The 26,718-nt window shown below is 50.8% G+C and overlaps 1 protein-coding gene across 5 annotated transcripts; it reads right to left on the reverse strand.

The window, feature by feature from the left end:
• Positions 1-144: 144 nt before the first annotated feature.
• PLA2G6 (phospholipase A2 group VI) lies at positions 145-26,718 on the reverse strand. Of its 5 annotated transcripts, none has more exons than XM_074941559.1 (17): positions 26,661-26,718; positions 21,745-21,988; positions 21,228-21,443; positions 19,099-19,279; positions 16,773-16,960; positions 15,681-15,777; positions 14,236-14,418; positions 13,759-13,867; positions 13,201-13,362; positions 11,052-11,142; positions 8,674-8,837; positions 7,917-8,067; positions 7,583-7,719; positions 5,809-5,963; positions 4,913-5,080; positions 2,043-2,116; positions 145-1,810 (listed from the first exon to the last, which is right to left on the reverse strand). In XM_074941559.1, exons 2-17 carry the CDS (start codon positions 21,951-21,953, stop codon positions 1,666-1,668), a joined length of 2,430 nt encoding a protein of 809 aa, XP_074797660.1. In that variant the 5' UTR covers positions 21,954-21,988; positions 26,661-26,718; the 3' UTR covers positions 145-1,665. The 5 variants fall into 5 exon arrangements, with proteins under 5 accessions (XP_074797660.1, XP_074797661.1, XP_074797659.1 ...); XM_074941560.1 differs by lacking the exon at positions 26,661-26,718 and adding an exon at positions 25,098-25,120 and having other exon boundaries at positions 11,052-11,112; XM_074941558.1 differs by lacking the exon at positions 26,661-26,718 and adding an exon at positions 25,098-25,120.

A 26,718-nucleotide genomic window follows, 5' to 3' on the forward strand; every position in this document is an offset into this window, starting at 1 on the left:
CAGAGTAGCAGCTGTCTTAGTCTGTACTCGCAAAAAGAAAAGGAGGACTTGTGGCACCTTAGAGACTAACACATTTATTTGAGCATAAGCTTTCGTGAGCTACAGCTCACTTCATCAGCTGCACTGGTGTAAATGGGATTAGAATCAGACCCAAAGCCCTTTGGGATCTTGCAGGATAGAAGACACTACAGAAATACAAAGCTTATGATGATCAAATGGACTTCAAACCTCCCTTTATTTCACACCTTGTAAGTTTCACACTGAACCCTCTCTTTGCAACACCACCACAACTGGTTAGTTTGTTTTGCAAGGCAAAAACAATGTGAGATTTAAAAGAGAGAGAGAGAGAGAGAGAGCGAGCGAGCAAGAACGAACGTGGGAGATGACCCGATGAACCGTGAACTCCAAACGGTTCCTACAGGCAAATAAATTCACCTGTATCAAAAACTAAACAAAACACAGAAACAATGAGTGCCTTTAAGAGCGCACTGGAATTCCCAACACAGGAGGAAAAGCTGGGGAGGGGGAGAATGAAATAGCAGAAATCCATCTAGTCCCAGGGGTCAGATTCCTCAGCGGGAAATGATCACAGAGAATAGAGTATTTAAATCATCGTTATCTTTTTATTCAGTGTTATCAGCCAATAAATGGCCCCCAATAAATTTGGTTTAATCTTTGTTCCATGGCTGAAGCAAGAATTTTGCTCCTCATCATGTGACCCCTGGAAGGGAAGGGAGGGGGAGGAGTTTCCACTTCTCAGCCCATGCGTGAGGACTATCAGCACAGGCCAGGCAGCAGGAAACATTCATTGAAAACCTGGAAGCCTCATCCCCTTCCCCCCAGGTCTGCTCACACCACCCTAGTGGCCAGAAGCTGTTGGGAACTGGGAGGGACACTGGAAGGAGAGATGGGAGGAGCCACTGGGGGGAGGGGGGGTGGAAAGAGCACTAAAGCAATAGAAAGGGAAAGGACAGCAGTCACAGGCTATAACAGATCAAGGGAAGATCTTCCCCCATCCCTCACCCCAAGGCTGATAACGGATCACAAAAGAACAATCACAATACTTTGGGTCCAAAACTACTGCAGAGACTTTACCCTATTCCTAGCCCCTTCTCCATCCAGACCACATGGGGTAGCGACTCCAGTTCCCTCCACAACACACATACATTTGCAAGAGTGGATAAAGTAGCCCTCAAAAGTTTGTCTTTGCCTCACTTTCATTGTGCTATCCAGGGTGGGAAGGGCCAGCACCAGAGATATTCTAGGGGAAGGGAGATCTGTTCTCAGGGTTACCTTCCAGAAGGTCTGCTCAGGAGGTAGGAAGCAGTGTGAGGTCTGCCCTTGCTCTGTCAGATAGATTCAGGGCAGGGTGATTTAGGGAATATGCCCATACCTGGGGGGTACCAGAGACTGCACTCTGAGGACAGGGGACTCAGGCCTCCATACCAGTTGTAAATTCCCAGCTGCCACCGCATGCGTGCATGGCGCCGGGGTACTGCTTCATATTTAATATCGCTGATCCCTGAATTCTTCCCACCAATGTCTTGGTCTGACGGCAAGGACAACCCCTAGTCTGGCTCTTCTACAAAGGCTGTTACTCCTTGCCCGCTTCCTAAGTCACTACCGTCAGGATTGGGCACTGGTGCCTTCAAGTCTTCCAGAGAGTCATCGGGTGAGGAGCTCCTGCACCAGCTGCTTGAACTGCTCCTGCTGTTGGCAGATGTACAGCTGAGTATCCCAGAGTGCGTTCACTAGGATCGCGTCATTCACCTCATCCAGCATCACGTCCGAGTGCAGCAGTGGGCTGAACCTGTGGATATCGAGATGTCACCAGGTGGGACTGGGGAAGACAGGGGGGCAGCAACACAAGAAGGGACAGGCAGGGACACAAGCATCAAATGCAGCACCACATGATGCCTGGGGATGGGGACACATGCCACACTCAGGTTCTGAGAGGGGGGAGAACAATGGGAAGAGAGACAACCATACAGATAGCCCAGCACAGATAGAGTGGAAGGGCACCAGCCAAGAAAAGCTCATACCGGAAATAGAGGGTGTCTGTCATCTCACACCAAGCCCTGGCACGGTCCACGGCTGGGCCATCCGCGTCAGTGCACTGCAGGGGGAAACATGCCCACTCTTAGGTCACTGAAACCAACCTAAATGCTTGTATCCCTCTGCTTGTAAAGTCAGGCTCCCTTGGCACTGAGTCCCAGTGTACAGGCCTCCGAGGGAGAGAAAGCTACATTTTGGAAACTTATCCACCAAATGATGTAGGGGAGCCTCTCTACAGGCCCTGCCGCAGCTCCCCATGGGGCTGAGCACACTCTTCTAATCCTTTTGGTGTCCCAGGCCTCCACAGTTTTGTGTGCAGACAAAAAGTGCAAAAACGGGCCTTGGTGGTGATTCTAGCTGGGGGCTCTGGGTTCTGAGCCGTGAAATCTCTTGGATTCTGTTTGTATCCTGGCTTCTGCTCCAGAAGCAGGATGCCAGCAGGGGTTGCATTCACTACGAGCCCTATGAGTTATACTGGGGCAGCTTTCAGATGAGACCTGAAATGCAGAGCTCATGGCAAATACAAACTCCACGGAGGTTTTCTGGTCTGTAGGTATAAGACTGAGAAGGGGTCAAAGTTAAGGTTATTTGGGGAACCTTAACTCCAAATTTTCCTTTCAAGCATTCAGCTTTTGTGAACAAAAATATTCCAGGCTTTTTGTTGTTTAAGGGGTGTTTGTTTGTGTGAGAGACATATCCAATCTTCTCTCTACTACAATGGTTTTTATTTAGGAATTTCCTCAATTTGTTTAATGTTGACGAATGATCATGACGGCAAAACAGAAGGTTATTCTAAAAGCAAAATACCCCGCTTTTCAGGGCTTAGTTTTTAAACCAGGCCTCCACTTCTGCAATTGGAATTTTGCACCCACAAGTAAATGGTACCCATTTTTGCATGCAAAAAATTGTGGAGCCCCACTTTGAAAATTAGGTCCTCTGTGTCCGATCACTTGGAGAGGCTCACCTGGTCAACCACAAACTTTCTACACACAAGATCACCTCTGCCAATAGACCGTCCATATAAAATTTCAGGCAGAAAGCAGCTTGTTTGACAAAATTATGATGGCTGGTGTCAAAAAATCTGGTTTACGAAGGAGGGTTTTATACTCTCAGCTACGGTGTCATTAACCCAGCTCCACAACCCATCACACAAACGCTCCGCAGGATTAACTGACAGACTGTGTTTGATACTTACACCACTCTGCCCCCTGCTGGTTATCCTACCTTCTCATTTGCTCCCAGAGGTAATCCACCTAATCCCTTTGCAAATCTATACGTATTTGAAGGATACAAGTGCCAAATCGGAAGAATTCTTTCAGCTGGGCCACTTCAGACAATCTCACCCCCTAACATTCTGGCTTTCCTGGGACCCCCTCAATAACAGCTGGCAGAGGACCACCCATACTGTAACTCTCATCAGGCCTGACATACTCGTTGCCCCAGTACACTGTCATAATATGTATGTAAAAGGTGTCATGGAAGGTATCATATCTAAACTGGTGACAAACAGGTCCCGATAGTCACCACATGATGTATGTACAGGGTGTAAAAGAGTTACAGATGTGTGCTGGAAATACGGTCTTGAAATGTGTTTGGGGGGCAGTGTATAAACAGCCTGCCTTAGACAAAGGAATATGCATTTACCCACGTGACAAGCTTGGTTAGAGGCAAAGGACAATGCAAGTATGTTTACATATAAGGTAAACAAAGCCATCAAGCTAAACAAGTAAGGAGAAGATCATTTAACAATCACGCCGGGGGACAGAAACCCCAGGAAGCCTTCCTGGTTCTCAAGGCAGACACAATGGATTTTGGGTAATATAAGAGGAGCAGAGAGACCTTTCTAGTGATCAGTCAGTGAGGGGACCTACGTTACAGCACCCTTCAAGGCTGTAAAAGTTGGAGGGCCAATACTTGATAACTTGATGTAAGCAACGTGTAACTCCTGGTAACTTGATGTAAGAAAGAAAATGGCGTAGGCAAAGATTGCAGCTTGTGTGGGTTTTCTTTTTTTTGTTTGGAACCACCCATCTCTCTTTCTTGTGCTTTGTATCATTTAAATCTCTTCTTGGTTAATAAATTTCTTCTTGTTTTATTAAGAAGTCATCTCAGTCCTGTGTGGATTAAAGAGAAATGTGAGTCTACAGCTAATCTAACAGGCTGATGTGTGCTCTGTGCCCATGGAAGGAGCGAATTTAGTAACTTCTGTGAGTGTCCAGTGAGAGGGGCGGACACTACAGGGAGACGGCTCTGGGGAACTCAGGTTCACTGACTGTTACCTGCAAGGAAAGGTTTTGACTAGTAGACTTTAGAAGAGTTTGCTGGCCAGGCAGTCAGGCTGGTGTGTCAGGGAGCTGACGCACACAGAGCTTAGCAGCAACAAAGCTCTCGCCCTTGCTAAGGCAGAGGGGTAACACGGTGGCTCACAGTTCTAGGTGTCACAAGCACGGTGTAACAATTCCCATGTCACTACTCAACCCGCTTTCTAAAGTGTGGGAGAGGTTTTTGCTGCAGCAATTTGGACTCAAAGTTTAGAGAACAAGGGATTTAAGGAGGTTCCAAGAGGGAGAATGATGGCAGCTGGGATGGAAAGTGATTGTAGACACCTTGCTAGGGAGTAAGACCCTTGTTATTGAGTGTTGTATGATGGGGAGTGGTCCATGGAGCTCTCTGAATAGATGTCACAGGTGATCCCCACATCCTCGCTGGAATTTAAAGGGTAACAGCCTGGTAAGTCCCAACTGAGCATCTTTTCTTTTTAAAAATAGTACGATTTAGCATGAGAAACCACCTCAGTTGCCCCCCCCCCGCGCTACTCCACAGCTTCATCCCATCCACCCCACTCCCCATTACTCACACAATCCACCACCATCTTGCCCAGCTCTTTGGCCCCAAAGACAGTCTTGGCCAGCTCCCAGGGGTTGGAGGGGCGGAAGACATCCACGGAGCTCACGGGGACCTGTGGAGGCCTCCCCGTCCCAAGGGAGACCACCACTCCCAATTTCCGCACCTTCTGGCTCTGCCCCTTTGAAGGATGGAGAAACAAATTTTTGTTGGCGTGAATCCAGAGTATTACCCCCCCAAAAAATACACAAACAGGATGGGGGGGGGATTCATAAATTGCTGTCCCCATTTCATTGCCCAGATCTTTGAGCTGATAATACTGGGGACCTGTATGGCTCAAGAGATTGAGGATTACATAAGATTTCCCCACAGCCCCCACACCTCCTGCACAATAACTCAGACACACGCCTCTCCCACCCTGAACCAGAACCCTTTCCATTCCCCCCTCCAAGTCTTCACTGCCAATCCAAACCCATGTCAGACAGACGGACAGTCATCAACCTCTGTTAAACGTCCCATGTGGAAATAACTGCAGGGAATCCCAGCTTTTTGCCTAGAGCACAGCCATCAGCATCACGCAAAAAGCCATCACCACATTAGCACTAACTGGCCCTATCTGTTGCCTCCTCAGAGAGGCTAAGAACTGAAAAAGCCACGGACAGAGAATGAGCTGATCCTCCTACAACAGCCAGGTTGGAGCACTGTGCTGGGGAGATCTGGGGAGCTTGCAGTGCCGTTGTCTAGGATGCACTACCTGCTCGGTGGCTAAACACAGGACCCTGGTCTCAGAGACCCACCAGTTACAGCCCCCTTCCCAGGGAGGAGTCATTTACAAACCAAACCCCATTGTAAAGGCATGCTGGAGAAATCCCCCAGGGTAGTGATTAAAGCCCTAGGATTTATCCTCACCTTCTGGCTTAGGGACTTGTTGTACTCATGGATCTCCGTCATGGCATCCAGGGTGGGGTTATTGGCCAGCAGCCCACCATCCAAAAAACGCCCGATTGGTCGGAAGTACGTTGGGGCGGCACCACTGCAGCGGGCAGCTCGCCACACAAGCTGGTCTGTGGGAACATGAGACAGAGCATACGACTGACTGACTTCTTGTGTCACCACGGACAGACACACACACACTGCTGAATGGTGAAGCAAGACAGAGTAGATTTTGGGAGGAGGGGGAAGGGGAGAGATCTGTAACTCCAGAGGCCCCCTCTGCCAGTTAGCGCTGCCCTCTTTCTTCAAAACACTGTGGGCTTTGCCTGGAATCACTGGAGAATAACTGCTTGTGTAAATGACGGCCCAGCAATGTTCTCCCACCCATCTCCCCTCCCACTACCACTCAAGACTCCTTTAAAGATAATGGGCCAAATTCATCTCTGCTGGGACTCCATTGAAGCCAGCAGAGTTACGTTGGGGATGAATTTGCCCATTGTATGTAACAGATTCATTCACTAGCCCAGGAGGGATGGAGATGTTCCTTTGGAACCCATCCCTATAGACAGAGGTGATGTATAACTGTTGATAGTGGGGTGGGCCACAATTTAAAGTTTTTGTGGGGTGAGGGGAGGCATGTGACCTCCGCATGCATCACCTCTGGATCTAGAAGCTGTTTCTAAATGGAAGGCAGGGCAAGCCCGACTGCTGTGTATGGGGAGCAGTTTCCCCTGGGCAGAGCCCGTTATAAGAGTGGGAGAGTGGCCTCTGCCCTGGGAACAGGCCCGGAGCGTTCACACAGGGCAGTTTGCAAAGCAGGCAGGGGGAAGCGCTGGGATTCAGTAGTGGGGGGGCAGGGCGGAGGGAGGGGCTCAGCCTGCAGCCCCACACCCTGCTGCTTCCTCCCTCCCTCCCTGCACTGCACAGACACGTGGTGAGTGTCACCACCAGGGGGAGCCTCTGCCTCCTCCCTACTGGGTGTCCCCACAATAGGCAGCCCAGGCCTTGCCCAGCCCCAATGCCTTGTGGGGCAGAGTCTGCAGCAGCCCCTCTGGATGTTGCTAAATGGAAGGCAGAAATCTGTGGAGACACATTCCCCGCGTGCCCCCGCCTCTGCACATAGATTCAGGAAGGTGCATCCTCCTGACCCCTTTCCAAAAATCTGGTGGCCCTTCTGCACCACTCTTCTCCCGCAGAGCCAGGGAGAGTGGCTGCTGAATTTGCAGCTCTGCAGAGTGGCAGAACATATGCCCAGGTGGTTAGGCCAGTGTGCTACAGCTTATTGCTGCAGAAAGCATGAACAGTCAAGGCAGGACAGGCGAGAGGGGAGACTAAGGCTATGTCTACACTACAGCGGTAAGTCGACCTATGCTACGCAACTCCTGCGAGGTGAATAACGTAGCTGGAGTCGACGTACCTTAGGCTGAGTTACCACAGGGTCTACACTGCTGGGGGGGGGGGGGTCGACAGGAGAAACTCTCACGTCAACTTTTCTCGTCGGGGATAGTACAGGAGTCGACTGGAGAGTGATCTGCTGTCGATTTGGTGGGTCTTCACTAGACCCACTAAATCGACCACCAATGGATCGATCTCAGAGCGTAGATCCCGGCTGTAGTGTAGACATAGCCTACGAAACGTCCACTAGAACGGACCAAGCTCCAAGGATCGTTAAAGTAGAGAATAACCCACTGCCGGGACATACCTTCCCCCCCCCCCCCCCCAGTGGACTCTGGTGCGTGAAAGCATTTACCTTCTGGATTGGTCAGTGGTCTGAAGGGGTCCGTTGTCTTCACATCAGGCTTGTTTTTCATCGCTAGTGCCTTGTAATTCCGAAAGAGGTGGAGCTCAGCAGGTTGCCGGTCACACAGGGTCCCTGTTACTATGACCCTGTGGGAAATGAAATGAGAAACAAAGATTGGTGTTGAAAGAAATCTGGGTAGTCATTGTCACCCTCTGAATCAACCTCCTCCTCCTGATCTGGTCTGTGGCCTGGCTGAACGCCTCACCCCGGAGCCTGCCAAAAGGAGGGGAGTGAACAATCTCAACAGAGATTATTAGTAAGCGCAGCCCCAGCTGTGACCCACTTTGGTTTCTGGACATCTGTCATTTTGGTGTGCTCTCCAAATTCCCTCTTCAGGAACTCATCCAGGGGCTCCGACTCATAGGGCCGCGACCCTCGGAACACCTCATCCTTCATGCGAAAGTACAGGCAGCGCAGGTAGTCCACCGGCTTCCCTGAGACACAGAACGGAATTAGCTGTAACAGGCAGTGGGAGGCAGACGGAAAAGCAGAACCAGCCAGACCCGGGGGAATCAGCGCTCGAATTCCCCAGGGTCGGGGGGGGGGATGTGGTGGCATCACACTCAGCCCCTGCAGTGTCTACCCAGAGCAGGAGCCATGTGCTCAATTCTCTGCAGTAGGCTCAGTCTATCAGAAAGCCTCTGAGGGAGGAGGGCAAGTTCAGAGCTCACTCCTCAGGATTCTCCAGACAATAACAAAGAGCTAAGGAACCTGGGCATAGACCCTTGGTGGGGAGAAGACCAGGAACACCTGGTTGCCAAAAACACTGCCTGTTCGCTGTGTGACTTCTCATATTCCAAAGAGCAGGTCAGATCATTTCCCAGGAGGAACAAACACCGACCAGAGTTCTGGCATTTGTTCATTAAAAAATCCCATTTCCCTTTCGGCTGGTAGCAACCTCCCAGAGCCACAGGATCACAGAGCTGCAGCCCTCGCCTCTCCTGCCTGCCCTGTTCTCCACATGCCGAGGAACCCTTCTGACCCAGGCTTAGCAACGGCTGTGCCTGTGGGTCGTTGCTGCCACCCCAGTCGTCCCTTACCGTGTACAACAGCCAGTGCCAGGATCCCTCCTGTGCTGGTCCCTGCGATCCAGTCAAAGAGTTCCCTGATTGGTCGGCCAGCAGCCTTCTCAATAGCGATGAGAAGCTGGATGAGCACCAGGCCCCGGATGCCCCCTCCATCCAGACACAGGAGGCGATCGTACCTTGAGAGGGACCAGGAGAACAGGAAGATGCGGGCTAAGTTATGTATTAGAACATAGGGTATGCTCAGTGCAGCAGACAGCAATGACATTCCTCTATAAACTGGCCTCCTCTCAAGCATCCTGAACCCCCTCCCTGATGCCCCAACCTCTCTCCCAGCACCTCCCTGCAGCCCCTCAAGTGTCCCAGCTCTCCTCCCAATTGCTAAACCCTCCTGCAACCCCAAAAGCACCCAACTGATTTCTCAGCTGCCAAACCATCCTCAAACATCCTCCTTTCCCTTTCAGGTGCCAAAGCAGCCATCCACCACCATGATCAGCTCCCAGACCTCACCTATCGCCTGTTTTCAGATACCATCCCCTGGGAAATCAGGGAAAGGTGCCCAGGCTAAACAAGGTCTTTCTATGAGGTCTGAGATCAGCAGCCTCACACAGACAAAAGAAAAGAAACGAAACTCTCTCTGTGGAGAGCTGCCTTCCCATCTCCAAATGTAGCACTGTCTCATATCCCAAAAGAATGCACCACTGCCCTGTCAACATTGTGAACTATTTCATGGCTGATCGTTTTAGCAGAAACACCCAGCTAACGTGTCCTCCCCACAATCTCAAACTCATCTCCCAGGCACTAAAATCTCCATCTATCCCAGACACCAAAACCTCTACCTTCCCCCTGTAACATCCCCCACAATGCAGTTACATGTTGCCATGACAACAAAAGATGGCAGCACCTTGGTAGCGAAAGGACTGATCTCCAGATGGTGTAAACTGGTGTCACCCCAACCACTTCAATGATCAGCAGCTATGTGTTAGGGACAACAGTGGGGCACAGGATGTCATCCCCTTCAATGGAGCTATGCCGATTTACACCAGCTGGGGATCTGGCCCTTTACATTTAAATGCATTGTAAAATAGATGCTATGCATCCGATGAAGTGAGCTGTAGCTCACGAAAGCTCATGCTCAAATAAACTGGTTAGTCTCTAAGGTGCCACAAGTACTCCTTTTCTTTTTTCTTTTTGTAAAATAGAGGGAATTTAATATTCAAATAAATTACACTGGGGACCCACTGTCTTAATCCCGTTCCTATTTAATTCAACAATCCCTCCGCTCTCACACACTTACCAGAAGCTACCACACAATTCTCAATCTGCTGCCCCGGAGTGCCATGGAAACCCAGGGGCCTTGCTACAGAATTTAGGGCCAGAGTCCTCGGGGCTTGGCGATATGAGATCCATGCACATCTCAGAAGAACTGGGAGGAGGAGAAGGCCTTCGGCCCCTCAAGACAGACAGAGATCTGCTCCTCTCCTCTGGCCTCTGAGAGGACTGGGCATACAGTATAATTTCTCCCAATGCCCAGCGTTATGGCTCCCAAGTTGGGCAGGACTCTGGTATAACCCATCCCTTGGTGGGAGCTATTTCCCTTGAAGACTGGGATTCATTGATGACATTCTTTCTGCCATGTGTGTTTTAGTACAGGTTTTGGAACAAATGGGTACAGCTCCCAAGCCTGCCATTGCCCTTCCACAGCTGTGACTATCACCAGCCATTCAGATTCCCTCTCTCCGACACGGCTTGTTTTAATACAATATTCCTTTCAAAACAACAAAGCATTCACAGAACTGGCCACCCCTTTGATTTGCTGAGGACAGTTTCCTTATTCCCCTCCCCCACCCAGGACCCTGCTGCTTGCCCTTCAGTCACACACCTCCCCTCCGCAGCAAGAGAGTGTTCCATCAACACTCCCCCTGCATTTCATGCAATCTCTGTGCATACCCCACACAAGACAGATGCATCACATGCATCAAGATGCTGCCAAAACGGTGCAGAAATTGGCACAGAGCTTTGCAGCCATCAAGTCAGCGTGTTGGGCTGGGCCAAAGCCTGCACTAGCTGCTCAACAGCATTAAATGGGTGATGGTGAGGGCAGAGGTGGCAGATTTTAATCACCCAGGTTGGGTTCCATTGGGGGTGTAGGTCAATGCGTGACTCTGGGCACTAGCAGGGGGAGAGGGGTCACACATGGGCATGCCATGCATGGGACTTTAGTCAATGATAATGAGAGCAGAGAACCTCACATACGCACGAGCCCCTGCATGGCACTCTGGCTTGTTCCAGGAATGAGGGTGCCATGCATAATGGGGGGAGGAGAAATTCATTCCCTCCCATCCCCGTATTCGAGCCGTGCAGTTGTCCCATGAGTTCCACTCCTAGCTTACGTTCTCTTTGCATCACTGGTAGAGTCCACGACATCCGGCGTCTTCAGCAAGTGGCCAAGTGCTGTGGAAATATGGATGATGCTGTCGTAACCTAGAGAGGCACAAACAGACAGCAGGAGAGAGTGGTAGAGGGAGGAGAGGAATATGCATAAACAGTGCCTTTGCTTCACCTGGGGTGAGAAGATTTCCTCCGGGGTCCCCTGCATCCCTAGAGCTCCCCCACTGCCCTCTAATCTTCTACCCTATCCCTCTAGTTCCCTTTCCCACCCTTCTGCCCTCATCTCAAAGAGCTCGGTGGCAGAAAAGACCTTTCATGCCTGTCCCTTCCCTGCCAGCGAAGACCTGCTCCTTGCAGTACAATCTCCAGTGCTTCAACGTCCCAAGCAACAATGCTTCCACCACTTCCCTTGGGAAACTCTTTTGCACTTACACAGACCTCACCATCAGGAAATACTTCACAACAGCCAACCAAAGTTTTGTGGTTTTATCCAAGTGACATCTCCTTGTTATTTAGACCCTTCTAGCACTCCTGAGGGACAGATACTTGTCATATCGCCTCAAGTCACTATTTAGCAAAGTTATAGTTAGTGGGCTCTCTATCGCAATAAGCCAAGTCCTTAATCATCGCTCTGCCATCTCTCCTGTCCCCCGGTAGCTGGTTACTGGTACGGACACATTCCACCTCTCCAGCAAAGGCCTTGCACCATGTTATATCAACACTAAGAACTTCAAGTTCCCACCCCTATCAAACAAGTTCTTTGCCCCTCCTCCCTTGAGCAGACAAGCCACTGCATGCAGTGTCACCAATTCACCCCTTCCTTAGACTCCATGCCAAATAGGATCAGAAATCAAATCCCCGAGAGCAGGCAGGCAGAGAGCTTTCAAACAAAGATGCAGAGGAGCAGATGGACCACCAGAGTAAGACAGAGAGGAGGCAGGTCCCAGCAGCCGCAGGAAATGAGAGAGAAACCTAAATCTAATCCTGGGAGATAACCAGACATGGAGGTCTGGGAGCCTCCTTACTACCCATCTGCAGCTGTATCCCAGGCCACAACCTGGGATGGGGAGGGGGGGCAGGGGCAACCTGGCCCAGATGAGGTGCCAGCCTGTGAAACCAAAAGAAAAAGCCAGGGGAGGAGAAAAAATACATTATTGCCAGCGACTAGAAGAAAGCAGTGGATCTTTGGCGGAACCTCAGCACTGGATGAGATTTCTCAGCACACACTCAGGTCCCTGATAAAAACAGCCCTGTTCTGTCAATATATCAGAAGCCTAATCCTGGAAGGACACACCTAGACCTCCACCACTCTTGAGAGAGGAGGGGAATTCAGCCCTGGATTTCCCTCCTTGTATTACTCCGGCAGCGGAGCTCCGGGAGGTACAGACACGCCTGCTGGGGTGAGATGAATCCATTTTCTCTGGAGAAACCACACAGGAATGGTACTAAGCTTGGAGTGAGAATCCTGGATGGCCATTTCTTCAGAGCAGCAGAACTACAGGTAAGTACTTCCTCCTTTTCTGTCCTTCTACCACACCCATTGCTCCATCTTACCAACAACGAGACCCTATCACTGCCTAGAGAGATGCCCCTCTGCTGGAGTGAGAAGGGAATTCATTTTCCACATTCATCTATCCCTAGGCCTCAGCCTTTCCCTCCACTAGCTTTCAGACTTCAGGATCTGGGCCCCAGACACTCCCGTGTCTCATTCCTCCCCACCTCTCCCCCACACCCAGGATGCCCCATCACCAACCGAGAATGGAAAACTCAAGACAAATTTCAGCTGAGCTCTTTTCCGCCTTTCCAGATGGATGGGGGAGGGTGTCACAGCGTATGGGGATGGACATAGGTCCCAGATCTATTCCAGGGGTGTGGCCAGTCACCCCAAAATTCTCCTCCTCGGGCTGGTGCACTGCAGGGGTGCACCCAAGAATCCAAACAGATCTATAGAGAGTTTTACTGGGGAAAATAAGAGAAGGGTAGACTTGATCCTGGGAAGAATGGGAGCAGGTTGACAGCTACTAAAGACAACGAGAGCTGGGAGAGGGGATAGAGCCCCAAAAGTGCAGGACAATCCAGAGACAAGCTCTCAGAGAAAACTGCGAAGAGAGAGAAGGAGAGAGTGAGAGACAGGGCCAGGGAAGGCTTTACCTAAATTGTGGCCGTTGTTCCGTGGGAGCGGTGGTCTTTCCGGGGAGGTGGACAGCGGTAGTGACGCTGTGGATGCCATGTGGGGGGATTCGGGGCTAGGTGGGTGGCAGCGTTCTGTCCCTACCATTTGCAGCAGGCCTAAGAGCACCTTCCGGTTAGGACCTTGCAAGGTGGGGGAGTTGCACATATTAAAAAGAAAAATCAATACACAAATCACAGGGTCATTCCATACACCCTAGAAAGCCAGTCCCGTGTGTGTACAGTAACTGTGGGATGGGAAGTGAGGTAGCGATCATACTTTATGCATCCTTCTATAACCAGATTTTAGGGCTTGTGCTTTGTTGGGATCCCTGACCCTGCATTTCACAGCTGCTTTATGGGGTAGACACTGTGTACACAGTGTGCTCGGGGACGGGACTGCACCTTGGTGGTTCAGTTGCCCTGCCTCTCCCCATCGTGCCCCTGCAGCATCTGACAGCGTGGCTTGGAGAGGGGCAGTGTCTGGTTTTCCACTTCTACCTCCTGCTCCCTTCTTCCCCTCTTCTGCCCAGAGCTCACCTTTGCTGGTCCTGGCGGCCACCAGCCCTGGTGTCTCTCCAAACTCATTGGAGATCTCAACATCTGCTCCAAACACAATGAGGGCCTTGATCGTCTCCAGGTGGTCTTGCTGTAAGAAGGAAGAAATCTCATCATAGGCAACGCTCCCTTCATCCGCTTGCCGCCGCCGCCTTTGCTGGGCCCTGTTGCTCTCGTCCTTGGGTGCTCCCGCTAATTAAGAGCATCCTGATGAATTCATCTCCTTCCCACCACTTGAGGGCCAGGGCCTGTGATGTTCCTGGTGTGGGCACCAGCACAGCTGGACCAATTAAACCCAGCTAGAAGCATAGAAGAGAGCAGTTGTGCATACTAACCCCTTTCTCATAAAAAGGAATGGTGGGGCGGCTCCATGGTGTTCTTTTCATGCCCTGGCCTGGCAGAAAAGGTCTCCATCAGATCCCCTGGGAAGTGAAAACCTGCAGCCTGGGAGAAACTCACCTTCATGGCCAGGTGCAGTGGGGTGTTGCCATCCTTCCCCTTGGCATTAGCAAGAGCCCCGTGCGTCAGCAGCACCATTGCGCTGTCAAAACGCCGCCGTTTGACCATGATGTGCAAAGCCATGTCTGCCGTCTTGCTGACAGAATTCACGTCACAGCCATACTCAATCAGCATCCGGGTCATCTGTGCCCCAAAGGCATAGGAAGAGAGAGAGAGAAAGCAACAAGGAAGCGTGATAGCTTCAGAACAGCAGCATGGGTGGGCAAACTAGCCTGTTCTTCCTTAGGTAGAAGATGCCAGGCAGTGAGTGCTTGAGAAGCTGACGATAGCAATGGGAGAAGAAACAAAGACTAGTGTAGACAAGGCTTAACAGTTAAGTGTCAGCTACAAAGCCCTGGGCATCTGTATTGTGACAAGGAGGATCTTGTGAGGTTTCTCTAAATACTTGATACCAAAACAGCTCTTCACTTTAACGACCTTACCCTTGCTTCTGAATGTCTCGCTTGTGTCTTACAACAAAACACAGGAATGGGGCCAAGCAGAGCCAGAGCTAAATGAAAAACGTGATCCCATTTGGACTAAAATCCTTGGCACATTTGAGGGAAGATTGTGTAGATTTTGGCAAAATCCCCCCGTTTATTTCCACTGTCCCACCTTATGAGCCTGGCAGTTTCAAGCCTGTTCAGTTCTTGACTGGGAGACATCCAAGGAGAACCTAAACGCTGGAGGAAGGAGTGCTGGCAATGCAACAAGAGGCAGTCTCCTCTCTAAACTAGGCCTCAATCAGTGCCCTAGTATGGCACCAGGGGGGCGTTATGCCAGCTCCCCTGGCATTTTTCACAAGAATTCTGGGTCTTAGTCCCAGTGGGCAGGCCAATTTCCACTCTGGGTGATTATAACTTGTCTAGCTAAAATTCCCCTGCAGTGAGAAGTTATTCTTCTGTTTCCCACCTTAGAAACTGCTATGTAATGTTGATGGCACAGAATAGCTGCCATGTTCCACCCTAGAGGTGGCCTTAGCACTATTACTCCATCAGAAAGAGAGTGAAGGGGAACAAGCTGGCAGTCCAATAACCAAGGGTACCCAGTACCAAGATCTGCCCATTTCACTGTGAGGGTCCACAGCTCTCTCCCCCTACTGTTGATGGCACTGATTCTCTCAACCAGTACCATGGGAAGCGGCCTGGGGAAAGAGGCTGCTCTACCTGAGAATCTGAGTCGTGGGTGACCAGCGACTGTCTTTTAGGTGGCTTGCTAGGTTACTGTGCTCTAAACAGAATCACACATGCAGCAACCTGCAGGAAGGTGAACGTTTCCAGCTGGAGGAATTAACGGGGGGAGGAAGGGAGCAGAATTTCATATGAGAAGAAGTGGTCCAGTGTGACTGAGTGGCATGCTGGCATGCCTGTCAGTTTGCCCCTCTGCCTGGCATCAGCTCTGCTTACCTCAGCATTTTTGGCCCAGTGGAGCACAGCTGCTCCGTAGTGGGGGTCCTTGAACTGAACTTGATTGACATCCGCTTCAAGAAGGGCCCGCACACACCTTCAGGAGGAAATGAGATGGAGGCATGGAAAGGGAACGGTCATGGATGGGGACAAAGACCCCAGCCTGCCAACAATGTGCAGGGGTCATCACATCCTTGAGAGCCCACACTGAGGAACTGTGGGTTAATAGCCCTCTGTCTCTCCACCCCACCTGGGATGCTCTGTGACCTGGGCAGGCCCCTGAACAGCAAAGCATCCAGTGCTCCCTGTTCTTAGACTGAGGAGGAGCTAAGAGTCAATGGGCCACACTAGCAGAGAGGATCCTATTCGGATCCAGGAAGTGGGTGGGCAGAAGTCCACGCACTGCTAAAGGACCTCCCCCCAGCCTAAGGGGAGGATCCACAGGACCTGGAAGCCAAATGATTCCGGGGGACAACTAAGGAGATAACAGGGACAGGAGTGAGGTCAAAGGATCAAACGAAGGGAACCTGATGGAGACACCGAGCAGAGAACCCTGGACAGCGCCCACTGCTCCTCAAAGGTATCAACAGCAGAGAGGATAGAGTCACTGGGAAAAGATACCTGGAATCTAGGCCGTTGGGTCATGCCCTGCTAGCAAGACAAATGGACACTGGGAGGTAACAGAACATTAGTGCTAGCGGGTGACATTCTGGGGCTGGCCCATCCTCAAAGGCAAACCCACAATGACAGTGGGCACACAGGATCTGAGCCAGCATGTGGTGTCTTAACAGTGCCCATTCTCAGGGAGGCAAGTGAGCACTAGGAAGGGGCATGCTAGCCAGGCATCAACCACGGAGTTCCATTCCGAGCAAGGTGAACGGGTACTAGGCAGAGTCTCAGCCAGTGAGCACTATCCTGCTGTTACTCCTATCCCAACAAGATAGGCAAGCACTGGGAAGGGGCAGGCAAGTCTATGCCAGTCAGTGATACCCAGATACAGTTCTCAGCAGGGAGGAGCACGCACCCAGGGAGGAGCACATGGGCTCCAAGCCTGTAGGCGGGACCCTTCCAACAAGACAGGTGAACACTTACCCCTTATGGGAGTACTTCACAGCAGTGTGAATGGGGTAGCCCAGTGTCCCCATGACGTTGCACTTGGCATGGCATTTCAGTAGAGCCAGAACTACATCCTCTTTGCCCAGCTGGCAGGCTAGGTGCAGAGGCGTCTGCCCCCGATTGCTCAGGTGGTTCAAGCCAACAGATGGCTTTTTGCCCAGGAGCTGAAAAGAAATTAAACAGCAAAATCTCTCTCTCTTTCCAGGCTCTGAGGACTGCTGCTGGGGACAGCATTTGACTCATCATAAATGGTATAGTTTGTCCCCCTCTTCATCCCCTACCCTAGGACCACCCCACAAGTCTATCCTGGTGGTTATTTAAACTCTCCTTGTTTGTCCAACTGGGAAGTCTATTACTCCACCTTGTGCTCTCCCCTTTGGCTCAAGCTTAGGTTAGAATGTGAATCCAGATCCTGCTTAAAGTATTAACAAAATAGAAATGTTTTCAAGACTTTGGTTTTGGAAATTTCAAACAAAACGGTGTTGTTGGTCTGTTTGTTAACGTGACACTCCTCCCACACACCCCTACCCCCATTGCAGGAAACCCAAACCCACTGGAGAGGCAGAAAGTGAATCTGGACAGTTTAATTTCCCTGTCCTTTGCTGATGCAAAGGGTAAACAGCATCCTGGGGGAGGTCAATCCAGTTGAAAATCTCAGGGCAAACCCATTAAGCTGCTGTTATTATAGTAACATGGAGAGGCTGCCCCATTAAATCAGGATTGTTTTTAGGGTCCCTTAAAAGTCCAACAGCCTAGATGTGGCGAGGACTCCTCCTCATCCCACCTTCCTTGTCACGAGTCAAGAAAGCCCCCATGGTCTGTCTCAAAACTCTCTTGGACTCCTCCAAAGTCCAAGACTGACTTCTAGAAAACTACCCAATTCAAAAGCCAAGAAGTAGGAGAAGTGGTGAAGTGCTGCAAGGTTATCTGGCTATAGCCATAGAAATACCAGCACTGAAGCACCTTCTCTCACCCCACACAGATCACCAATGACCTGCCATAGGAAAAAAAAAGCCAGGAGGAAGAAAACTCAAGTGGTGCTGGCATGGAATGCAATCAGATACAGCCAGACTTGGCCCTGAGGAATTTCTACAAACCTACGTCAGGGCTGTGAAGGCGGCAGAGCTCCTTCCTCTCCTCTGCGACAGAGGCAGCAAAGTCAAGCCCAGCAGAAAATTTCTGGACTGCAAATCGCACTGAGAACTCAGTCTGCCCCCACTCGACTCCAGAACCTCTTCTCACAAAACCCATCTCAAAGTAACCACAGACCAGAAACACACACTCCTCCATCCAAGGTTTCGGCCACCTGTAACTCTGAGCCCTGCCCTTCCTGGATGGTATAAGAATAGGGAACAGCCAGCAAAAAAAGTCTCCAATGCCACCTGTCAGTGTCCTGTCTCCTTCTCCATCAAGATTCAGGCTCTGGCACAGTGCAGAGAGCACTTGTCTATGGACAGCAGTCAGTCATCTCACAGAGCAACAACAGAAGCACATCTGTAGCCCTCAGGTCTATACTCAGACCAAAACCAGAGGGTAGTTATGGGCACCACCAAAACCTCAGGACCACAATCCTTAATCTTAGCCTGTGTAAACGCACTGTTCTCACTAACCCATCAGACTAGCAGGAAGGAACCACATTGACTCAGTCCATAAGGGTCTGGATTGTCAAGCCAGTCTGGCCAACATACCATAGTAATTAAAAAAGGACCCAGAGGAATGATGGTTTGGTCAGACTCTGTCCACACACAGCTCCGACTGTCATGTCACCTGAATCAAGGGGAGGCAGGTTTAAGGACAGACTCTGCAGACTTTGAAAAATGACAGGAATGGTTCAAGCTAGGCTTTGACCCTCAGCCACCATGAAAGGCCATGTGAAACTTGATTTGGTCTTCCGTTGCTATAGGCACCATGGAAGCAAGAAAGGGAACTCTTGGCCTAAGGCCAGAAGTAGATGCAAACAGTCTTTTCTGGTGCACTCATTTTGCACCTCGTCCTGTTTTACTGCTGTCCCAGAGCACTCTGGGCTTTAGAGTTCAGTCCTGGAGAACTCTGCAGCCATGCAGACATCAAAGTCCCTGAAGAGGGAGGAAGTGGGGGGGGGGGGGCTGAGATCAAGCCAAAGATTTGCACCCTCCTGTCCTCCTGCAGCAGCAGATTTATCTGGCTTTTTCTCCTCCAAATGTGGAAAGCCTTGTTTCTATCTCCTCCAGACGTACAGCACTGGGTTCCTTTCTTTCACCCCCACCCTGTGGTAGGAAGAGTACCCAGCAGCCAGCTGTAGAGCCCCCTGCTTCGCCCTCACCTTTATGATCTCAGGGTTACTTCCTCGGACAGCATAGTGAAAGACTGTCTCCCCATTTTTGTCAGTGACATCCAGCCGGGCATGGCACTCCACCAGCTCACACAGACACTCCATGTTTCCCTTCCGGCAGGCAAGCTGCAGTGGGGTACAGCCATCCTCGCACTCTGTGCTGTTCACACAGCTGCAACACAAGAGAGTAAATAGGTGGGCCCCTGCCCTGAGAGAGGACATTCAGTACAACACCCTACCAGAGGTTTGCGTCAGATTCCCTAAATTACTGTGTTAGAACTAATTGTTTCATGTACTTGGTGAAAGCAAGGGGCTGACAGCCCATGGCAGAGCATGGCGAAGTGGTGTGCAAGCTTCCTCCACTCACAGCCCTGCCAAAGCACTCATTCCTGCCATCTAGCGCCTCCTGCTATTCCAGTACTGGAACCACCACATAGCACGGCTAACACTCCTCCTCCTGATGTGCAGCATCCTCTGCTAGATTGTACCCAATGACCAAGAGGAGAAAGCTCCTGCATTAACCCCTCAGTCCCTGAGCTATCCAGTTCCTAATTCCCCTTGCCCACACTGAACATGTCACCAGATCAGTGCTGAAAGGGAATGGGGCACCTAGCCCAGAGGTGGGCAAACTACGGCCCACGGGACCATCCTACCCGGCCCCTGAGCTCCCGGACGGGGAGGCTAGTCCCCGGCCCCTCCCCTGCTGTCCCCCCTCCCCCGCAGCCTCAGCTCACAGCCAGTGCAGCAGCGTGGCTGGCTCCCGCCAGGCTGCCAGCTCCTGCTGCTCTGAGCAGCATGGTAAGGGGTCAGGGAGCAGGAGGGTTGGATAAGGGGCTGGGAGTCCCAGGGAGCAGTCGGGGACAGGGGGCAGTTGGATGGGGCAGAAGATCGGGGGGGGGGGCGGTCAGGGGATGGGGAACAGAGCGGGTTGGATAGGCATGGGAGTCCTGGGGGGCCTGTCAGGGGGCAGGGGTGTGGATAGGGGTTGGGGCAGTCAGGGGACAGGGGGAATTGGACAGGGGGTGGGATCCTAGGGGTACAGGGGGTCCCGGGAGGGGGCGGTCAGGGGACAAGGAGTGGCGGGGGTGTGGATGGGTTGGGAGTCCTGAGGGGGGCAGTCGGGGGCAGGAAGTGGGAGGGGGCAGTTAGGGGATGGAGGCCAGGCTGTTTGGGGAGGCACAGCCTTCCCTATCTGGCCCTCCATACAGTTTGGCCCGAGGGTCACATTGGGGTTGCGAAAAAGTTTGCCCACCCATGATCTAGGCCAAAGTGATTTCCAGCCTAGGAAGGCTTTATGATCCAGGAAGACAATTCCTCTCCTTTCTTGTTGCTTATGTAACATGACACAGCGTACCACAACCCCCTCTAGTGGCTGGTCCACATAGATTATATAACAGCCTTACTACTGCTACCGGCTAGTGGATTTATTCCTTCAGCTCAAATGCAGGAGGTTGGTGTTGATGGTAATGAGCTCAAAGCCCACTAGCAACTCCCATGGTGAGTGTTAGATTTATACCCTTCAATAATGGGTAAGCAGCAGATTTAAAACAAACAAAAGGAAGTATTTCTTCACACAACGCACAGTCAACCTGTGGAACTCTTTGCCAGAGGATGTTGTGAAGGCCAAGACTATAACAGGGTTCAAAAAAAGAATTAGATAAGTTCATGGAAGATAGGTCCATCAATAGCTATTAGCCAGGATGGGCAGGGATGGTGTCCCTAGCCTCTGTTTGCCAGAAGCTGGGAATGGGCGACAGGGGATGGATCACTTGATAAACCTGTTGTATTCATTCCCTCTGGGGCATCTGTCATTGGCCACTGTTGGAAGACAGGACACAGGTCTAGATGGACCTCTGGTCTGACCCAGTATGGCTGTTCTTATGTAAGCAGTTATCACACCCATCATTTGGCCAAGCTAGGCATTTAGGCCACTATCTGCCAATGCGACGTCCATGGAAGTTGCAGGACCCAAGCTCTTCCAAGAAGCAGCCCACTTTTATTTATTTAGGGGCTGGAATATGGATTTAGGTGCTTGACCTTGAAAGCATGGGCCTGAACTGCATTCCTGCCCTGAGCTAACTCCAAGCGATACTCCTTCAGGAGAACTCCTCAGCCCTTGCCTTAGGATGCGATTGTGTCGGAAACTCCCCAGAAGCCCTGTCTCCACTGCCACATGCGCCAGGGACCAGTGGGGGTGGTTGCGGAAACAGTCACTTAGTTGCTGGAGGACCTCCAGCTGCAGGGGTTGTGGCGAGCTCTCGTAGAAGGGGCGCAGCTGCCTGGCATACTGCTCAAAGCGCTCAACGGCTTCCGTCTCGTTGTCTAACTGGAAGAGCCTGGAGAAGAGTAAAGGGAATGAGAATGCAGCCCAGCTCCCCTCAGTATAGGCCAAAAGCCAATCCTCCTAGCACTAGGGAGACATACTGATTCTCCACACCCTAATGCTAGGCATTTCTCCTCCCGCCTGCATTCACTCTTAAGGACTCCTCACCCGGTTGGGCATCCTGTCCCCAGTGACAGCACCTGTAGCCAGAAAGATGTTTCCATTGCCCATGCTACCACTCTCCCTGTTCTCAGAAAATCTCCACTCTTGCTCCAAAACGTGTCCAGAAGAGGAAAGGGTCATCTGTCACTCACCGAAAGGCGACCAGCTTACTCTGGGGGTTCACCAGCAGGCAGTCCCAGTAGTGAGCGTTTTTGTTCTTATACAGGATCACCCTGTTTTCCTCTCTCAGAAGTGTGTGAGCCACATACTCTGCCAGGGGCACCTCCTTCACCCGGTAAGGGTTTGAAAACAGGTTGCTGACATTGTTGATGGTGTTTACAAGTCGGCCAAAAAACTGCATCTTTTGGGGAAATCAACTGTCTGCTTCCCCTCACCCTGGAAGAAATCAGAGTCCAAGTTCAGCCTAGGTCAGTACCTTCCCCCACTGCCCGTACCCAGCAAAGCCCCGAGACTTCCATTCAGTGACCTTAACCCCAGCTCCCAGCTCCCTACCCACAACACATTGTCTCAGTAGGAGTCCACTGACTCTTCATGTATTCCATTAGACAAGATATGCCATCCCTATCCTCCCTCAGAAAGGTGTGCAATGCGGAGTGAGGGTTGAAGAGTTGGTACCCACATATCAGCTGAACAGATTTCTAGCAGGCACTGCCTGGCCCTGAAATTTCAGCCTCAGTCAGGGTCAGGGTCCCACCGTGTTGGGTGCTGTACTATGAGATGGGCCCTGTCCCAAAGAGCTTACCATCTGCACAGACAAGACGGACAAGGAGTGGGAGAAAGGCCAGGCCTATTACCTCCATTTTACAGATGGGGAACTGAGCTGCAGACAACTTAAAGTGACTTACCCAAGGTCACACAGGGTTTCTGTGGCAGAGCCAGGAATCAAATCCAGATCTCCTGAGTCCCATTTCAGTGCTTTAAACATAATACAACCATAAGACGAGTCAGGAAGCCCTTAGCTAAGTCCTCAGCCAGCCCTTGCAAACTATGGCCATGATTTTGCCTTATTCACATTACCTCACCGACATCTCTTCTGTCGCCTCCCTCAATCTCCACACTAAAACCCCAATCCTGCAAAGATAAGGGCTTAACTTTATTACCAGTGGGACTACCCACGGCAGTAAATTGTTTGCTATCAGGGCCTAAACATGCAACTTTTATCTTGGACCACATGGAATGGTATGAAACAGATGTTTGGAGTATAAAATTAGTGTTGTGTAGAAGTAGATGGCTATGAGCATGGCCTAGATTTGAAGTTGATGGTTGACGTGTGTCCTGTTGTATGATTGTTAATGGAGAGAATTATTTGTTTTTTTTAAGTGCAAGCTGTTTGTACAGTGTTCATCATTTTGGGAAGTTACTGTCTAACATCTTTAGTAGACTTAATTTAAGCGACGAAATGAGGAAGCCTATCTGCTGATGTGTTGTAACAGCTGCTTGTGGATGGAGTTAAAAGTTGCATTTGCCTCCTCCAACTTCCTCCTCTGCACAAAACATGCATCATATTGCAGGTGAGGCAGAGGAGAAAAGGTGAAATCATGGCTGTAGGTCGCATGAGATAGCTGAGGACTTAACTAGGGATTTGCTGGCTTTTTTATGGTTATATTTGTGGAAGTCACTTGAACCACCTTAACTGGTTTTTAAGGAAGTTGCCAGGTTTTTAAAGTCTACATCAAAGCTGATACTCAAACAGACAACTGTCCGCCTTGATACATCCCCTTCCAGAGCCCTGATGCCCCCGCACCGTCCTGAGTCAGTTGCCCCGGTGGCCCCTACAGCTGCAGTCCACCATAACCATGTTACCCATTCTCTCCATGCGTGGCCCAGCTACTCTCCCTACTATACATAGCCTTGCTCCTCCACCCACAGCCCTGATTATAAAACAGCCCTGGTGCCCACCAAGCTCCCTACTCTTCCACCACATGCCGCTTTGAAATATTGGTATGTATTGACATGGGCACATAGTGTCTGTTAAATCTTTAATTTAAATCTCTGAAGCAGGGAGGAGAGAGAGTCTCAGTAGGTCCATACTGACAATATGTTACGTGGGCAAAAGTTCCTTCTGTAAGTAAACTTAGGCCAGGTCTACGTTACAGATAGATATCGGTATAATGACATCACTCAGGGATGTGAAAAATCCTCAGCCCTGAGTGACACTATGCCAACCTAACCCCCACATGTAGACACAACTATATCAGCGGGAGAGCTTGTCCCACCAATATAGCTACTGCCTCTCAGAGAGGTGGATTAACTCCACCAACGAGATAAGCTCTCCCATCAGTGTAAGAGCGTCTTCACTAAAGCACTGCAGCTGCACCGCTGTAAATGAAGACAAGCCCTTACTTTTTTTCCTTTCCAGATCCTGCTTCCTCACACATCCACTTGAAGAGAACTGAGGCGTGCTCCTTACTGAAGAGAGACTGAAACACTCCTCTCCTGTGCGCAGCCTTCAATCTGATCACAAATCGGTATCAAGAATACAGCACTTAGAAGAGGTATGAGTCAGGCTCTAGGTAGCAGCCTTCCAGCTCAACAGTAGCTGCTAGACTCCAGCAGAAGGGGTATTAAGTCCTTTTGGTACAGAAGGAATTCAGCAAGGACATAGTCTGAGAACTTTTCAGAGTAACAGCCGTGTTACTCTGTATTCACAAAAAGAAAAGGAGTACTTGTGGCACCTTAGAGACTAACCAATTTATTTGAGCATAAGCTTTCGTGAGCTACAGCTCACTGAATCTCGTCTGCTTAGATCACTTCTAGATTGAAAGGAATGGCCGGCCACCCACCCACCCACCCTCAATCTTGAGGATTTCCTAAAAGACTTTGCCCTGACAATGACTTAACAATGGCCCCTCTTCACATCCACTGTATCCAGCCAAGCTAAACGCAGAAGGTCACAGGATTTTGGAAGAATATTGGCACAGAAACTACCTGATTTAAAACAAAATCAGACCACCACGCTTGTGTTTGGGAGGCTGGCTTAGGACTACTTCATCCTTCTGAAAATTTGTATAAGGATGCCATCAAAGCCTGCAGTTCTGAAACTTTCTTCAGAGATGTTATAGCCATAAAATGACAGATGCAAGAAAAAGTAAGTTTCTGTGAGGCTCACAAGGACCTTAGGAGGATGAAAATTCATGGGACTGAACTCTAAGTTATGATTTGAGCATGCAGATTCATCAACTCTTTAATATACTGTTCCCTAAAGGATGACAAGGGACTGAAGCTTGTTGCACCGGCATATGGAAAGCAGAGACAACAGCCAAGTGAGTTTTGTTTATATCCCAGGAGAACCTTAAACCAATCCAGGGCAAAACCAATTCTAAAATAACTGGCAAAGGGACAAGAATGGAGTTTCACAGGCCCCTTCTCAGACAAAAAGCATCCGGGATCCGAGGAGGCCTCATCTCTCTTGCATTATACAGACTGTGGCTATCCATCATGTAATTTGTCAGGGAAGGGATCCCTGACATCTTCCTCCACCTACCAAAGGTCAGAATGGTCAGAAAAAATCCAAACCTAAAAGCAAGAAAAGAGATCAACTAGTTTCTACTATGTATATAATTTAGACTAAAAACACCCTAACCCCAATACAAATGCCAGCTCAGGGAGAAGATTGGGTTCCACAACCTCGCAGCCTGGCAGAAAGAACAGCTGAAAGGAGTGATGGAGGATTTTATGGCCTTGGTTGGAGAATATCCAGAGCAGGTGGAATTGACAGAGTGCTTACAACGGGGGTAGCCCATCTACACTAGGGCTCCTAATGTTGCTAATATAGATGGAGCTGAACTGGTGTTAAAAATGAAGGGACATATTAAAAAACTTCCTTAGTGTAGACAGGGACCCAGATCTCTGCTGTAACCGTTAGACAATGGTCCTCCCTTTCCAGCAAGAGGGGGAAGTTAGCCAGGTGAGTTCAGATACTGAACAGCTTCTGTGCACATAATTTTTGGGGACACCTAACAGCCTAAAAACAGGACCAAATCATACAAGATCAGGGTTGGAAGGGCCCTCAGGAGGTCATCTAGTCCAACCCCCTGCTCAAAGCAGGACCAATCCCCAATTTTTGCCCCAGATCCCTAAATGGCCCCCTCAAGGATTGAACTCACAGCCCTGGGTTTAGCAGGCCAATGTTAAATAGCAGTACAAGGAAAATTTGAGACAGAGTATCTAACACAGCATTTCACCTCATTCCCAAAAGAAATCTCAAACAAACCCCAGCCACTTCCAAGATGGGGAAAAACCAGAGACAGATGAGAAGCGGGGAAAATTTCTGCTAGTCAGATTTCTTTTTTGGATTCACTTCTAGAAAAGAGGAAAAATGCTGACTGGAGAGAAGGAAACAGAGTGTAAGCACAAGATAAACAACCTGCACAAGGTAGTCTCTTTTATCCCCACCCATCCTATGAAAAAAGATATAGGAAATTAACTATATGCAAAAAGAGGAACAGAAAACCAGTTCCCACACATACACCCCAAAGAGGAAAGCAAACATGAAGCTGTGGCTCTTTTGTTCCTTTACTAACAGCGCACTTCCCTCTAGTCTGTCATTCATACCAGGAAGGGCATGTGGGGTTTTCGCTGTGCCCCACAGACACCCACTGGCCTCGCTGCAGTCTGACCCCTTGTGTGGAGGCCCCGCCCTGCACCGGCGCCATCCTGCCAGCGGAGGCTGGAAATCCTCCCTTTCCAGGGCCACCCGGGGCCACGCCTGCCCCGGCCAGAGCGGGGGGAGCGCTTCATTCCCATCCCCCAGGCAGGGAAGGGGGCAGCACCCCGTGGGGCCCGCAGGGAGCCACGGAGGAGGGGCTGTGGCGTCGTGCCACGGGCTGGGGTGGCCGGGGAGCCGCCCGCCTGGCAGCGCCAACCCCGGAGAAGCAGCGCCAGGGGACAGGCCCGGGGGGGGGGTGCAATGGGGGCGGGGGGGAGGGCGCTGAGCCCAGCTCCCCGCACGGCAGCACTGACTGGCACCCCCGCCCCCGGCAGGGTTTGGACGGCGGGCGGGCGGGCGCGCCCCCGCCGGCGGAACCGACGGACCTCGAGCGCGGACCTCTCGCGTGCCACAGCTCAGGGTGGCGCCGCCGCTGCCCCCCGGCTGCACCTCGGAC

Source organism: Natator depressus, chromosome 1 (assembly GCF_965152275.1).
Source record: "Natator depressus isolate rNatDep1 chromosome 1, rNatDep2.hap1, whole genome shotgun sequence".
Taxonomy (NCBI): domain Eukaryota; kingdom Metazoa; phylum Chordata; order Testudines; family Cheloniidae; genus Natator; species Natator depressus.

Bases quoted from the DNA above. Each gene is read 5' to 3' on its own strand.
- PLA2G6 (XM_074941559.1), bottom strand. From the start codon at position 21,953: ATGCAGTTTTTTGGCCGACTTGTAAACACCATCAACAATGTCAGCAAC. The intron at 19,280-21,227 runs GCAAGGGCTGAG...CTTGTGTTGCAG, and splicing joins CGACACAATCGCATCCTAAG to CTGTGTGAACAGCACAGAGT. The intron at 5,081-5,808 runs GTGAGGATAAAT...CATCCTTCAAAG, and splicing joins ACAAGTCCCTAAGCCAGAAG to GGGCAGAGCCAGAAGGTGCG.